Raw genomic sequence first — 17,066 nt, 5'->3', positions numbered from 1 at the left:
TAGACTTTTCAGTGCCAACTTTTCTGTTTGGCACCTTTCAATAGTGTATAGTTTTGATAGTTTCATTCTGTTTATTGGTCATTTTCCTGATTTACTTTAATTCTTTTTGTATGTTTTCCTTTAGTTCTTTGAGAATTTTTAAGAAAGTTTTAAGCCCCCAGGGACAGTTTCTCCATTTGTTTTGTTTCCTTGAATAAGCTATACATTTCTGTTTCTTTGTATGATTTTTGTTGTTGCTGAAAACTGGAATATTGAGTTTTGTACTTTTGAGTATATAATAAATGTTATATGTGGTTGGGTATTGAGTATTTTAATGTAACTCTGAAGATAAAATTCTCTCTCTCCTCAAGACTTTCCTTTTCCTTTCTTTCTTCTTTTAACTGTCAAAGGCTGTAGTAGCTTGTTTAATGATTTTCCCATATTTTTGCTAAGGCTGTATTCCTTGTCATGTATAATCACTAATGTATCCATTCCTTAGAATCTGTGCAGCTACTGCTGTGACAGATATTTTACTCAATGTCAGTAATTAAAACAAACCAATAAAGCAAACAAATCTCTTCTTCTTGTCTTTGCTCTCTACTATGGTACTTTTTCAACACTTAGATGGGCTTGCACTGAACCTAAAGATCAGCTCATTGTGAAACCCAAGGGCCTGTCTCATGTCTTTCTTAGCATATGCCTTACCCTGGGTGTGTGTGTAGCCTTCTAAATTCCATCAAATACAGGGATGTTTTTATTTTATCACATTGTACACTTTAAGATATATATGTATACCCATGGCTGATTCATGTCAATGTATGGCCAAACCACAACAATATTGTAAAGTAATTAGCCTCCAATTAAAATAAATAAATTTTTTTTAAAAAGAGACTTTCTGTTGACGTCTCATCATGAAAAAAAGATATATATGATTTTGTCAATTATATCTTGATAAAGATGGAAAAAAGAAAAAAATAAAGGACAGCAACATCACAGCAATTTTTGAAAAAAGATGCAATATTTGCCCTCTAAAAATATTTTATATAATAGCATATTTGTAAACAGGTATATAGGCTCAAGGGAAAAGAAGGGTGTTTTCCTAATTGGCAAACTGTGTGAAGATACAGGGGACCCAGGGTGAGGCCATTCCAAACCCCACAGTTTGGGCAATGCTGAGTCTGGCTGGCAGGGCCTAAGTCCAGAACATTGTTTAGTCAGTCCGAGACGGGTACTATAAGTCAGTATTTTTTTTCTTATGCCAGAAGTTATCACTTAAAAATCTACCATAGAAGTTTACCTGTTTTCTCCTAGTTCATGTCCTATGGAGCAAGCTGCCCTGTTTGCTCTGGAAATCTCTTCGAGATTGCTCTCCTACTGTTGTCATTGCTGTCTAAAGAAGAGCCCTAAATCCTTGCACACAGCTCAGTGTTGCTCTCTGAGGCTCTCACATCATGAATGATTCGCTCATTGTCATCTGCTGCAAATTCAGTCTCTCCTTTGCTTCTTCACATATGAACTCACATTTATAGCTTCTCATGGCATATTACCTCATGAATCTATAGTTTTTCTTTCTACTGAGGCCATTCTGTTTGAACTTGTCACAAGCCTCCAATAATAAATATATTTGCCTACATGGATGCTTTTGAATGTCTTAATTTCTCTAAGAAATTCTCCTGAGCTGTTACTCCCAAATTTTAGCCAGTTTATTGAATATTTTGACAATAATCTTTTTCCCTGGACCTCCATAGACTGTTTTGCTTGGCTTACAGACTATTTGAGCAGTGCCCACCACTTTTAAAGCCTGCATTCTGAACTGGGTGAAACAGGGATGAGTGTCTATGTCAGTTCTTCAGGTAGCCCTCAGACAGATTCAGACAGACACAATAATTTGTAAGTAAGATCTGCTTTGCTCCTTCTGGAATCAAGTACCAGGGTCCTATACCTGGGATGTGGGTTTCCCTGTTCAAAGGTGCCACTATGGGGGAACCAAGATGGTGGAGAAGTAGGAGGACATGGAATGCATCTCTCTCCACAGATGCATCAGGAATGCATCTCTCTCCACAGATGCATCAGCAATGCATCTACAGACAGAACAGTTGTCGCAGAACACTGACTGAATACCAGCAGGAGTCCTTGACTACCAGAACGGATTCTGTGGCTCCATGCATGATTTGGTAGGGATGAAAGGAAGAAGCGAGAAGGAGGAGGAGGGCAAGCAGGACAGGACCACCACCCAGGGGCGGGGGAGCTGAAGCAAAGACTCCCGCATCCAGAGGAATTGGTTGGGACAGAAGGGAAGCAGTTGAGGCTGTCAGAGAGTGAACCAGCTGATCTGTGACAGTCTGAACAGACGGAGAAACACACAGACAGTCCATTCCATGGCCCTGGACCCTGGACCCCAGGCTGGGACGCATGTCCGCTGGTGTGCACGGGTGCTGGGAGCTGGAGTGTGGGGACTGGAGAGCAATTCCAGGACAAAAACTACTGAGACCAGCCTTCCCCAGTGCTGGAGTGCCTCCTGGGGAGGCTGAGGTGGATTGTGACTTGCAGTGTGCCCAAAGACAGTGACAGCTGAGACCCTAAGAAAACATTTATTATTTTTATGTTTTGATTAGTTCATTGTTGGTTCTGGGTTTGTTTTTTTTTTCTGTTTTGTTTTGCTTTCTTCTTTTTTCCCTGTTGTGGTGGTTACTGTTTTTGTTATTATTTCTGTTTAGGCTTTGGGGATTTTCAAATCATATTTTTAATTTCTTTTATGTATTGCTTCTTCTACTTTGGCTTTCTGCTGTTCTGTGTCTTCTTTTATTTTTCTGGGGGGGGTTCTTTTTCATTTTATAGTATACATGGAGCTCCAATATTTTGGCCACCTGATGTGAAGCACCAACCCATTGGAAAAGACCCTAACGCTGGGGAAGATTGAAGGCAAAAGCAGAAGAGGTGGCAGAGGACGAAATGATTAGATAGCAACACTGACTCAATGGATATGAATTTGAGCAAACTCTGGGAGTTTATATATACTATATAAATGACACCCCACTCCAGCACTCTTGCCTGGAAAATCCCATGGACGGAGGAGCCTGGTGGGCTGCAGTCCACGGGATCGCTAAGAATCGGACACAACTGAGCAACTTCACTTTCACTTTTCACTTTCATGCACTGGAGAAGGCATTGGCAACCCACTCCAGTGTTCTTGCCTGGAGAATCCCAGGGACGGGGGAGCCTAGTGGGCTGCCGTCTGTGGGGTCCCACAGAGTCGGACATGACTGAAGCGACTTAGCAGCAGCAGCATAAAACTATATATATATATAACTATACATATAAACTATACTATAAAAAATATATATATATAGTTTTATAGCTGAGAAACCAAGACAATAATATGCTCTAAAAATGTTTTAAAAAGATAAAATGAGTTTTTGTGAAAAGGTGCCTCTGTACTGGGAAGGGGGTAGGAAAAGGACACGTAAAACTGCCACAAAGCTTTCCTATCAGTTTGAAGTTGCCTTTCTCTTGCATCAGTGTTTGTTTGATTGCTGTGAACTTTTGTTTTCCCATATTTCTGACAAAGTTGGTTCTGGCTCTTTCTGCTTGATTTTCAATGTTTCTCACCTCCTGAGATTTTGACAGGGATGACATTAAATCTATAAACAAATTTGGGAACTAATTCCATTTTAATAATATTGAGTCCTCTAATCCATGAACATTGAATGGATAGCTATTGATTTAGATTGTCTTAAGCTCTGTGCTATTTTACAGTGTTTGGTTGTATAGATGTTACCCTTTCTTTGATAAATTTATTCTTAAAATTTTCATTCTTTTTGAAACTATTGTGAATGGAACTGTTTTAGTAATTTTGTTTTAAATTGTTCATTGCTATTATTAATGTATTGAAATATACTTGACATTTGTATATTTATCTTGTATTCTGAAAACTAGTTTTAATAGTTTTTGGACATTATTAGTTCCCTCATGCAATTGTCATTTTATCTTCAACAAAGTAGTTTTAATTCTAACTTTCCAGAAGAGAGTAAGAATTTTTTACTCATTGCACTGGCTACAACCTGCAATACAATGTTAAACATGTGGTAAAAGTGAGTATCTTTGCCTTGTTTCTGATCTTAAGGGGGAAAATATTTAGTCATTTATCATTAAGAATGATATTAGATGTGGAATTTTTGTAGATGCTCTTTACCGATGAGTAAACTTCCTTTTATCCCTGGTTTGTTGAGAGTTAATCATGAGCAGATGTCAGATTTTTTTAAATGCCTTTTATTATCTATGCTCATGTGGCTTTTGCCTTTTATTAATAAGGTTACTATATATATTAATTTGGGCTTCCCTTGTAGCTCAGTCAGTAAAGAATTTGCCTGCAGTGTAGAAGACCCAGGTTCGATCCCTGGGTTGGGAAGATCCCTGGAGAAGGAAATGGCAACCCACTCCAGGATCCTTGCCTGGAAAATCTCATGGACAGAGGAACCTGGTGGATTGCAGTCCATGGAGTCGCAAGGAGTCGGTACGACTGACCGACTAACACACACACACATGTATTAATTTGGGGATGTTAAATGAACTTTATATTCTTATGATTAATTCCTTTTGGTCATTGTGTATAATCATTTTTATAGGTCACTAGAATCAACTTGCCAATAATTTGTTTAAGATTTTTACATGTGTATTTATGAGAGATATTGGCTGTACTGTGATTTTTGTCTGCCTGTGGTATTGGGGTAATATTTGGTTTTGTAGTATTCCTATTGTTTCTTCTTTAAAAGTTTGATATAATTCATTAGTGAAGTCATCTGGGATTCAGTTCAGTTCAGTTGCTCAGTTGTGTCAGACTCTTTGCGACCCTATGGTTTGCAGCATGCCAGGCTTCCCTGTCCATCACCAACTCCCAGCACTTGCTCAAACTCATGTCCATTGAGTCGGTGATGCCATCCAACCATCTCATCCTCTGTCGTCCCCTTCTCCTGCCTTCAATATTTCCCAGTGTATCTTCCAATGAGTTAGTTCTTCCCATCACGTGGTCAAAGTATTGGAGCTTCAGCTTCAGCATCAGTCCTTCCAATGAATATTCATGACTGATTTCCTTTAGGACTGACTGGTTTGATCTCCTTGTGGTCCAAGGGACTCTCAAAACTCTCACATCCATACATGATCTCCTTGTAGTCCAAGGGTCTCTCAAAAGTCTCACATCCATACATGACTACTGGAAAAACCATAGCTTTGACTAGACAGACCTTTGTCAACAAAGTAATATCTTTGCTTTTTAATATGTTGTCTAGGTTGGTCACAGCTTTTCTTCCATGGAGCATGCATTTTTTAATTTCATGACTGCAGTCATCATCTGCAGTGATTTTGGAACCCAAGAAAATAAAGTCTGTCACTGTTTCCATTGTTTCCCCATCTAGTTGCCATGAAGTGATGGGACCGGATGCCATGATCTTAGTTTTTTGAATGCTGAGTTTTAAGCCAGCTTTTTCACTATCTTCTTTCACTTTCAAGAGGCTCTTAAGTTCCTCTTTACTTTCTGCCATAAGGGTGGTGTCATCTGCATATATGAAGTTATTGATATTTCTCCCAGCAACTTGATTCCAGCTTGTGTTTCTTCCAGCCCAGCATTTCTCATGATGTATTATGCATATAAGTTAAATAAGCAGGATGACAATATACAGCCTCAACATACTCCTTTCCCAATTTGGAACCAGTCTGTTGTTCCATGTCCAGTTCTAACTGTTGCTTCCTGACCTGGATACAGATTTCTGAGGAGGCAGGTCAGGTGGTCTGGTATTCCCATCTCTTTCAGAATTTTTCCACAGTTTATTGTGATCCACACAGTCAAAGGCTTTGGCAGAGTCAGTGAAGCAGAAGTAGATGTTTTTCTGGACTCTCTTGCTTTTTTGATGATCCAGCAGATGTTGGCAATTTGATTTCTGGTTCCTCTTCCTTTTCTAAATCCAGCTTATACGTCTGAAAGTTCTCAATTCATGTACTGCAGAAGCCTAGCTTGGAGAATTCTGAGCATTACTTTGTTAGCCTGTGAAATGAGTGCAATTGCATGGTAGTTTCAAAATTCTTTGGCATTGCCTTTCTTTGGGATTGGAATGAAAACTGACCTCTTCCAGTCCTGTGGCCTGGTCACTGCTGAGTTTTCCAAATTTGCTGGCATATTGAGTGCAGCACTTTCACAGCATCATCTTTGAGGATTTGAAATAGCTCAGCTGGAATTCCTTTATCTCTACTAGCTTTGTTCTTAGTGATGCTTCCTAAGGTCCATTTGACTTCACACTCCAGGATGTCTGGCTCTAGGTCAATGATCACACTATTGTGGTTATTTGGGTCACTAAGATCTTTTTTGTATAGTTCTTCTGTGTATTCTTGCCACCTCTTAATATCTTCTGCTTCTGCATCTTGCTCTACCACCATTTGTAAAGAATCATCTCCTTTCCCCACTGACCTATATTGGCCCCTTTGTCAAACATCTTGTGACCATGTGTGGGGCCTACTTCCAGACTTACTCTTCTGGATATCTCCAGAAGATATCCAGATATCTCCAGTACACTGGATATCTCCAGTACGACAGGCCTTACTTACCAGAGCTTTATGATGAGTCTGGTCTTACACATCTTCCACAGTGTTTCTCTTCTTCAAAATTATCATGGGAATGCTGAGTCCTTTGCACTTTCATATGAAGTTTAGAATTAGCTCCCTGACTTCTACAATAAAACTGCTAAGATTTTGAATTTCCATGGCACTATTCTTTGGCACTGTTCTCTGAGGACATCCTCCACCTTGGCTACTTCTTAAAAGGGCCTTGAAAAATGCCACATTGAGCAAATTTACCAGTCTCTCCTGGGGCCCAGAGTCATTGACATTTTGAACATCATGCTACCTTTTGGTCCAGACTGGCAACACTTTCACAAGTACAGGTCTGGAGCTGTGTGGTCCTGCTGGTTGTGGCTGAGCATGCCTGTGTGTCTGTGGCTGACCTGTGACAGATGGAGCTGGAGTGCTGAACTCTGATGCATGCTGACCAGGAAACAGCAGGCTGACCAGGAAACATTCACAGGCAGTGGTGGAGAAACACGTTTTCTGAAGTCTCTGCTTGCAGCAAGTCTGCTCGAATCCCATTGACAAAGCATGTCATGTGGCAAAATCCAGATCCAAGGACTGAGAATATACATGACACCTCCTGATGGGAGTAACTGCAGAGACAGAGCAAAGGGTGCATATGTAAGAAAATACGGAGAATTGAATTCATTAGTGCCATTCATTTCCCTTCAGTTTATAGTTTATCGTTAAGCAGATAAACACTTAACATAGGACAACTCCATTCAGTTCAGTTCAGTTGCTCAGTTGTGTCCGACCCTTTGTGACCCCGTGAATTGCAGCACACCAGGCCTCCCTGTCCATCAACAACTCCTGGAGTTCACTCAGACTCATGTCCATCGAGTCCGTGATGCCATCCAGCCATCTCATTCTCTGTCGTCCCCTTCTTCTCCTGCCCCCAATCCTTCCCAGCATCAGAGTCTTTTCCAATGAGTCAACTCTTCGCATGAGGTGGCCAAAGTACTGGAGTTTCAGCTTTAGCATCTGTCCTTGGTGGCTCAGAGGTTAAAGCGTCTGCCTGCAATGTGGGAAAGCTGGGTTCGATCCCTGGGTCAGGAAGATTCTCCTGGAGAAGGAAATGGCAACCCACTCCAGTATTCTTGCCTGGAGAATTGCATGGACAGAAGAGCCTGGTGTGCTACAGTCCACGGGGTCACAAAGAGTCGGACACGACTCAGTGACTTCACTTCACTTCACTTCCAAAGAACACCCAGGACTGATCTCCTTTAGAATGGACTGATTGGATCTCCTTGCAGTCCAAGGGACTCTCAAGAGTCTTCTCCAACACCACAGTTCAAACGCATCAATTCTTCAGTGCTCAGCCTTCTTCACAGTCCAACTCTCACATCCATACATGACCACTGAAAAAAACATAGCCTTGACTAGACGGACCTTTGTTGGCAAAGTAATGTCTCTGCTTTTTAATGTGCTGTCTAGGTAGGTCATAACTTTCCTTCCAAGAAGTAAGCGTCTTTTAATTTCATGGCTGCAGTCACCATCTGCAGTGATTTTGGAGCCCCCTAAAATAAAGTCTGACACTGTTTCCACTGTTTCCCCATCTATTTCCCATGAAGTGATGGGACTAGATGCCATGATCTTCATTTTCTAAATGGTGAGCTTTAAGCCAACTTTTCCACTCTCCTCTTTCACTTTCATCAAGAGGCTCTTTAGTTCCTCTTCACTTTCTGCCATAAGGGTGGTGTCATCTGCATATCTGAGGTGATTGATATTTCTCCCGGCAATCTTGATTCCAGCTTGTGCTTCTTCCAGTCCAGCATTTCTCATGATGTACTCTGCATAGAAGTTAAATAAGCAAGGTGACAATATACAGCCTTGACGTACTCCTTTTCCTATTTGGAACCAGTCTGTTGTTCCATGTCCAGTTCGAACTGTTGCTTCCTGACCTGCATATAGGTTTCTCAAGAGGCAGGTCAGGTGGTCTGGGATTCCCATCTCTTTCAGAATTTTCCACAGTTTATTGTGATCCACACAGTCAAAGGCTTTGGCATAGTCAATAAAGCAGAAATAGATGTTTTTCTTGAACTTTCTTGCTTTTTTGATGATCCAGCAGATGTTGGCAATTTGATCTCTGGTTCCTCTGCCTTTTCTAAAATCAGCTTGAACATCTGGAAGTTCACAGTTCACGTACTGCTGCAGCCTGGCTTGCAGAATTTTGAGCATTATTTTACTAGCGTGTGAGATGAGTGCAATTGTGTGGTAGTTTGAGCATATTTCTTAGTTATTTCCCTCTTCTATTCCACACCAGGAAATTCCTGAACATTACCCAAAAAAGATGTCTCTGACACTCAGCTCATAAGACCACACTGTTTTCCACTTACTCAGCTCATCACTGAATATTCTTCAGAGAGCTTCTCTGATCATTTTTCTAACTTCTGAAATTATTTCTGTTTCTATATAAAACATTCTTGAAACACTCAAATCAATACATTTAACATTTCATCACCTCAAAAAGCTCTCTTACTGCATTGCAGCCAAGCTCTTTCTTCCACAGTAGCTTTTGTTGTGATTTCTGTGATTTACCCATTAGTTTTATGTTTTTGGACTTTATATATAAATGGAATACTCTTTTACTTAATATAGTCTGTAAGAATTATTTATGTTTTGCTTGTATCTTCAGTTCCTTTTTATTTTGAGAAATATTCAGTTCAGTTCATGTCCAACTATTTGCAACCCTGTGGACTGCAGTATGCCAGGCTTCTTGTCCTTCACTATCTCCCAGAGCTTGCTCAAACTCGTGTCAGAGATACCATCCAACCATCTTTTCCTCTGCCATCCCCTTCTCCTCCTGCCTTCAATCTTTCCCAGCATCAGGGTCTTTTCCAATGAGTCAGTTCTTCCCATCAGGTGGCCAAAGTATTGGAACTTCAGCTTCAGCATCAGTCCTTCCAATGAATATTCAGGTTTGATTTCCTTTAGGATTGACTGGTTTGATCTCCTTGCAGTCCAAGGGATTCTCAAGAGTCTTCTCCAACATCACAGCTCAAAAGCATCAATTCTTCAGTGCTCAGCTTTATTTATAGTCCAACTCTTACATCCATACATGACTACTGGAAAAACCATCGCTTTGACTAGATGGACCTTTGTCAGCAAAGTAATGTTCCTGTTTTTAATATACTGTCTATGTTTGTCATAGTTTTTCTTCCAAGGAGCAAGCATCTTTTCATTTGGAGCCCAAGAAAATAAAGTCAGTCACTGTTTCCATTGTTTCCTCATCTATTTGCCATGAAGTGATGGGACTGGATGCCATGATCGTAGTTTTTTGAATGTTGAGTTTTAAGCCAACTTTTTCACTCTCTTCTTTCACTTTCATGAAGAGGCTCTTTATCTCCTTTTTGCTTTCTGCCATGAGGGTGGTGTCACCTGAATATCTAAAGTTAATTTTATCTCTCCCAGAAATCTTGATTTCAGCTTGTGTTTCATCCAGCCTGGCATTTTGCATGATGTACTCTGCATATAAGTTAAATAAGCAGGATGACAATATATAGCCTTGACATACTCCTTTCCCAATTTGGAACCAGTCCGTTGTTCCATGTCTAGTTCTAACTGTTGCTTCCTGACCTGCTTACAGATTCCTCAGGAGGCAGGTAAGGTGGTCTGGTATTCCCATCTCTTTCAGAATTTTCCACAGTTTGTTTTGATTCACAGTCAAAGGCTTTTGCATAGTCAATGAAGCAGATGTTTTTCTGGGATTCTCTTGTTTTTCCATGATCCAGTGAATCTTGGCAATTTGATCTCTGGTTCCTCTGCCTTTTCTAAAACCAGCTTGAACATCTGGAAGTTCACATACTGTTGAAGCCTAGCTTCAAGAATTTTGAGCATTACTTCACTAGTGTGTGAGATTAGTGCAATTGTGCAGTAGTTTGAGCATTCTTTGGCATTGCCTTTCTTTGGGACTGGAGTGAAAACTGACCTTTTCTAGTCCTGTGGCCACTGCTGAGTTTTCCAAATTTGCTGCCATATTGAGTGCAGCACTTTCACAGCATTATCTTTTAGGACTTGAAATAGCTCAACTGGAATTCCATCATCTCCACTAGCTTTGTTCATAGTGATGCTTCCTAAGGCCCACTTGACTTCACATTCCAGGATGTCTGGCTCTAGGTGAATGATCACACCATCATGGTTATCTGGGTCATGAAGATCTGTTTTATATAGTTCTTCTGTGTATTCTTGCCACCTCTTCTTAATATCTTCTGCTTCTGTTAGGTCCATATCATTTCTGTCCTTTATTGTGCCCATCTTTGCATGAAATGTTCCCTTAAGGTGAGGTGAGGTGAAGTCGCTCAGTCGTGTCCGACTCTTTGCGACCCCATGGACTGTAACCTACTAGGCTTCTCCGTCCATGGCAAGAATACTGGAGTGGATTTCCATTTCCTTCTCCAGGGGATCTTGGTATCTCTAATTTTCTTGAAGAGAGCTCTAGTCTTCCCATTCTATTGTTTTCCTCTATTTCTTTGCACTGATCACTGAGAAGTCTTTCTTATCTCTCCTTGCTATTCTTTGGAACTCTGCATTCAAATGGGTATATCTTTCCTTTTCTCCTTTGCCTTTAGCTTCTCTTCTTTTCTCAACTATTTGTAAGGCCTCCTCAGACAAGCATTTTGGCTTTTTTGCATTTCTTTTCCTCAGGATGGTTTGATCACCACCTCTTGTACAATGTTACAAACCCCTTTCCATAGTTCTTCACGCACTCTGTCTATCAGATCTAATCCCTTGAATCTATTTGTCATTTCCACTGTATAATTGTAAAGCATTTGATTTAGGTCATACCTGAATGGCTTAGTGGTTTTCCCTACTTTCTTCAATTTTGTCTGAAATTTGCAATAAGGAGTTCATGATCTGAGCCACAGTCAGCTCCTGGTCTTGTTTTTGCTGACTGTATAGAGCTTCTCCATCTTTGGCTGCAAAGGATATAATTGACCTGATTTTGGTGTTGACCATCTGGTGATATACATGTGTAGAGTCATCTCTTGTGTTGTTGGAAAAGGGTTTTTGCTGTGACCAGCATGTTCTCTTGGCAATACTCTGTTAGCCTTTGCTCTGCTTCATTTTGTACTCCAAGGTCAAACTTGCCTGTTACTCCAAATTTACCTTGACTTCCTACTTTTGCATTCCAGTTCCCTATGATGAAAAGGATATCTTTTTTAAAATTTATTATTTTATTGAAGATTAATTGCTTTACAGAAATTGGTTGTTTTCTGTCAAACCTCACAGCCATAGATATACATATATCCTCTCCCTTTTGAACCTCCCTCCTATCTCCCTCCCCATCTCACCCTTTTTGGTGTTAGTTCTAGAAGGTCTTATAGGTCATCATAGAACCGTTCAGCTTCTTTGGCATTAGTGGCTGGGGCATAGACTTCGATTACTGTGATATTGAATGGGTTGCCTTGGAGACAAACAGAGATCATTCTGTCGTTTTTGAGACTGCACCCAAGAACTGCATTTTGGGCTCTTTTATTGATTATCAGGGCTACTCCATTTCTTCTAAGGGATTCTTACCCACAGTAATAGATATAATGGTCATCTGAATTAAATTTACTCATTCCAGTCCATTTTTTAAAAATATTAATTTATTTACTTTAATTGGAGGTTAATTACTTTACAATATTGTATTGGTTTTGCCAAACATCAACATGAATCCACCACAGATATTCCAGTCCATTTTAGTTCACTGATTCCTAAAAATGTCGATGTTCACTCATGCCATCTCCTGTTTTACCACTTCCAATTTACCTTGATTCATGGACCTAACATTCCAGGTTCCTATGCAGTATTGTTCTTTACAGCATCAGACTTTACTTCCGTCACCAGTCATATCCACAACTGGGCACTGTTCTCACTTTGACTCCGCCTCTTCATTCTTTCTGGAGCGCTTTGTCCACTCTTCTCCAGTAGCATGTTGGGCACCTTATCGACCTGGGAAGTTCATTTTCAGTGTCATATCTTTTTGCCTTTTCATCACATAAATACCAAAGTTTATTTGTCTATCCTTCTGTTGACTGACATTTGTGTTGCTTCAGTTTTGGGGTACTGTGAATAAAACTCTTAAGAACATTCTTTTACAGCTGTCTCTATGCCCATGTATTCTCATTGCTCTTGGGTGCATACATGACAGTGAAATTACTTATTCATGTAGTTTTGAGAAACTGCAAAGGATTTTCCAAAGTGTGTGTACAATTTTACACTGTCTTCAGCAGTGAATAAGAGCTACAGGTCTGTTTGTTGGACTACAAGTCTTTATTTTGCCTTCATTTTTACAGATAATTTCCCTAGATATAGAATTCTAGGTAGACAGTTTTCTAGTTTAATTTTGTTTTGCAATAGTCTGATTCATTGTCTTCTGACTTGCATAGTTTTTAATGAAACACTTGTAACTCTTATCCTCGATCCTCTGTGTTAAATGTTTCCCACCCTCACTGCCTTAGGATTTTCCTTGGCTTCATTTCGCAGCCATTTGACTATGATCTTTCCTCCTTCCTTCCTTTTCTTTTGCTGCACTACGTGGCCAGTGGGATCCTAGTTTCCCAACCAAGAATTGAACCCATGCCCCCTGCAGTGAAAGTGTGGAGTCTCAGCCACTGGACCATCAGGGAATTCCACTGACTATGATGTTTGCTTGTTTTAGTCTGGTGTGGAGCTCTCTGAAATTCTTGAGTCTGTGATTATTGTAGTCTTTAATCTTGGAAAATTCTTGTCCTTTATATCTCCACATATTTCTTATGCTCTACACTTTCTTCTTCTGGGACAAATTCCACATATGTTACTCTGCTATTTTCCTGCATCTCTTAAGGTTTTGCTTTATTCTCCACTCTTTCTTTTGTATTTCAGCATGGATAATAGCTATTGACCTATCTTCAATTTGCTGATTCTTTCCTCATTTGTGTCCAGTCTGCTGAAGCACCTGTTGAAGAAATTTTAAAATTTTTGATAGTGTGTATTTCTGGCATTCCCAATTGACTGTTTTTTAATAGTTTCCATATCTCTACTTTAAAATTCTTCATTTTTTCATGCTTGATTACTTCTTAATTTCTTTAATGTATTAATCATAGCTACTTTAAAGTTCCTTTCAGATACTTTCAATTATCTCTGGGTCTGATTCTGTTCAATGTTACATCTCAACAGTGGGTCCAGTGTTTTATTTCCATACCTCTGTGTGTGTGTGTGTGTGTGTGTGTGTATCTTTTCATTTTTGGTTGAATGCCAGATATTAAAGAAGAACACTTAAGATAAAAGTCTCTGTACCCCAAAACAGGCATTCCTCTTCTGCTGCTAAACCATTAGGATGGGGAAGGTCTGATTCAGGCTAGTGAGAACTGGAACTGGGTTGTGGCTTCTGCTGTTGGTCTTGGCATCTGAGATTTTCCCGGGATGTGGGGCTGTTCTACTCTTCCTCCAGAATAGTGCACCTGTACGAGGCCCTGAGGACAGGAGTATGTGGTGCCTCCTGCCACACACTACCGGTAGAAGGCTTCTGCTCCATATGTGCGAGGTAAGCAAAATGTGTTCTTTCAGGTCCTTAGTGGTAGGTGGTAATCTTCTGAACACCTACACTGAGATGTTCTCTCTGTGGTCCCTTGCTCTGCCCCAAGTATATTGCATGAGCTGCTAGTGAAGGCCTAGGAGAAAGACCTACCAGTGAGTGCAGTCCTCCTCTTGTCTGATTTCTCATCATTCTGAGCTGGCACCCTGGCCCACAACTGAATAGCTCATTGAAATTATAGCTAGCTGACTTCTCGCTTCCCCTTTGTGTTACGCCTCTTCCTTTGTACTGTGCTAATCATTTTCAGAGCTCATCATTCTGGCTCTCTGTCCACCTGGTTCCACGTGGGCCTTGGCATCTGTGCAAACGTGACAGGGGTATTTTCTCCTGCCTCTACACTGTCTTCATTCAATGCCTCAGATGCTCCACGAGGCTCTTCACTCTTAACTGGTTACAGCTCAACCTTCTAGACCTGTGTGAGCTCTGGGAACGATGAAGTCACATCTGGCTACTCTGCCCTTCCTGTGGAATTGTATACTGTGTACCCATGGCTCAGGGTCCAACAGCAGACTGCAGGCACCAAGGCCTCCTGTGCTCCCTCAGGGGTCCTCTGCTCTGGAGTACCCTGATTCTGGCATCCACCTTTGCAGATTCCAGCTACCTGTGCTTCTCTTCATGGCACAGCCTGGAATGTGCCCCAAGGAGGAAGATGAGGCCCTTACAGACCTCACCTCATCTGTTCTCTTTTCTCAGGGGCCACAGCCATGCCCTCCTCATGTTGAATGGGAAATAATTGCCTTCTAGGTAAATATGTTTACTGCTAGCTTATGGTAGAGGCAAGTTCACTCCCAGTTACCCCAGTGTGAGCACAGTGAAAGGCCTCAGATAGATTTTTAGCTGGCTTAGTAGTTAAAAGTATTTTCCAACTGTATTGTACTACATTGCTTCTCCAGCATCACCAACCTTGAGTTTTTTTATTCCTTCTGTTAACCATCTAATTCTTCCATGGCGCCTCTCCTGATACTGCCTTGCCAATGCACTCAATAGAAACCACAAACACTGCTGGCATTCTGCTTCCCATCATCTTCCTTTGAGGTACACATTTGTTTACTCTAAAACTAATTCCTCTCTGCCACAGACTACACTATCCCTAAATACACCCCCCCCTCCACCAGTACCCACTCAGACCTGTCTTTAACCTGTGAGAATAACCTCTTTCTAGGAAGAACAGGATCACTTAGGTATTGGTCAAGCAAATACAGGTTTCCTAGGACCAATTACCATATCCACTGGCATAGACAAGGACACATGGAATAACAACCCACAAAACTTTTGGAGGCTACTTTCTTGCACACATTCTGTCATCCACTCACTCTCAGCTGATGGAGCTGATGGAGCTGTTTGCATTTGAGCTGCGACAATGGGAATATAATGGGATGAACCGAGTCTTGGCTCTTACATCTCTCTTAGGAAGTGTCATGTGGCACATATTTAAATTTTACTGACAAAAGCCTGGGCCTCCATTGCAGAGAAGGGAGCCATGTGGAGGATGGGAGCAAGAGAAGGAGCTCTGGTGTGAGCCACTAAGCCTTGAGGGAGCTCCAGTGTGTGCTCTGGGGAAAAGGAGTGAGAAGACCATTCACTGGGCCTGCAATGCTTTTGACAGGAGACACTTCAAACAAGCTGCAGGAGGTACGGCTGCCTCTGGTCCCATGGCAACTGTGCCGACTGCTGTATGGACAAACAGACATTCTGCCAGACATGCTGTGTGCTGGAAACTTCAGGGACATGAAGACTGCATGTGAGGTGTGACCCACTGTGGGAATGGAGGCTAAACCCAGGGATTTCAGATGTTATATATGCTTTAAGCCAGGAGCACTTCTACTGGGTGGGTCAGTGGTCCCCAACAGCCTTGTTCCTATGGGGCTCAGAAGTACATCTCCATATAGCCATGGGCTGAGTGGGAGACCACAAGGTGGCTTATGTGCAAATGCAACGCAGGCCTCAGTCAGGCCCTGTGAACCCCGGTGCTGGCCAGAGCAGCCCAGGGCTCCACGTTTTCCCAGGGGCCATGCTGACTGTCATCCCACAGCACCTACCCTCTACTTGCAGGACAGTGTAGTGAACACTGCTTGCCTGCAGCAGGGCCTTTCCATTGACAAGGTGGGGCTGCATGAGTGGCGGGACCCTGGGTCCATCCCATAGTGTTGGCATTGGGCCACCCTTATGCAGGAGGCCCCAAACTCCCAGTTCACAAGAAATTCCTCTTTTTTCCAGGGTGATTCTGGGGGCCCACTTGTCTGTGAATTCGACCGCACCTGGGTGCAAATTGGAATAGTGAGCTGGGGGCAGGGTTGCGCATACCCTATGTATCCGACAGTTTTTGCCCGAGTCTCCTTTTTCTCAAAATGGATTCATCATCACATAGAAAACACACCTTTACCTCTTCAGCCACTCCCTGCCCTCTCCTCTACTCCGGGGGCCATCATCAATGTCCTTATGGCCTCATTGGCTGTCCTGTCAATGCTCTAAGGACCAAAACCGTCACCCAGCTTCCTCACGGCTGCATGCCTCCATCCCTGCCCAGCTCCAGCCCCTCAAGCCCTCACCCACCTGAGCAAACTGAGGGCCATCAGCCAAGCTCACATGCAAGGTCTGGGAGGAGACTGATGAGGGCCACACCTAGGAAGGCAGAGGCTGGTCTCATCACAGAAGGGTGGCAGTTCATGGGAGGGCAAAGTACATTTGTTGAGTGCTCCAGGCACCTGAGATTTGAGAAGATATTAAATATTTACAAAGCAAGTGTCCCAGAAATCCTATATTTATCTTTCTACACAGAGTACAGCCTCCCTTTCACATGCAGAGTATGTTCATCACCCTGCCTTGTCAGAATGATGGGCAGAAGGGTGAGAGGATAAAACAAACTACAGCATGTCTAGAAAGGACAACCATGTAAGCACTGGTGTCTGGATATAGA

The 17,066-nt window shown here is 41.8% G+C and overlaps 1 protein-coding gene across 1 annotated transcript in view; it reads left to right on the top strand.

The window, feature by feature from the left end:
• PRSS38 (serine protease 38) overlaps positions 1-16,621 on the top strand; it is a 38,874-nt gene extending 22,253 nt beyond the window's left edge. Inside the window, exons 4-5 of the mRNA XM_052642617.1 lie at positions 15,756-15,895; positions 16,367-16,621. Of these exons, the coding sequence (XP_052498577.1) occupies positions 15,756-15,895; positions 16,367-16,621 (395 nt within the window). The remainder of the gene's footprint in view (positions 1-15,755; positions 15,896-16,366) is intronic.
• The last annotated feature ends 445 nt before the right edge of the window (positions 16,622-17,066 follow it).

This window comes from Budorcas taxicolor, chromosome 7 (assembly GCF_023091745.1).
Source record: "Budorcas taxicolor isolate Tak-1 chromosome 7, Takin1.1, whole genome shotgun sequence".
NCBI classification, from domain to species: Eukaryota; Metazoa; Chordata; class Mammalia; order Artiodactyla; family Bovidae; genus Budorcas; species Budorcas taxicolor.
Note: the sequence above shows the minus strand (reverse complement) of the source record. Positions and strands in the feature narration are given on the sequence as shown.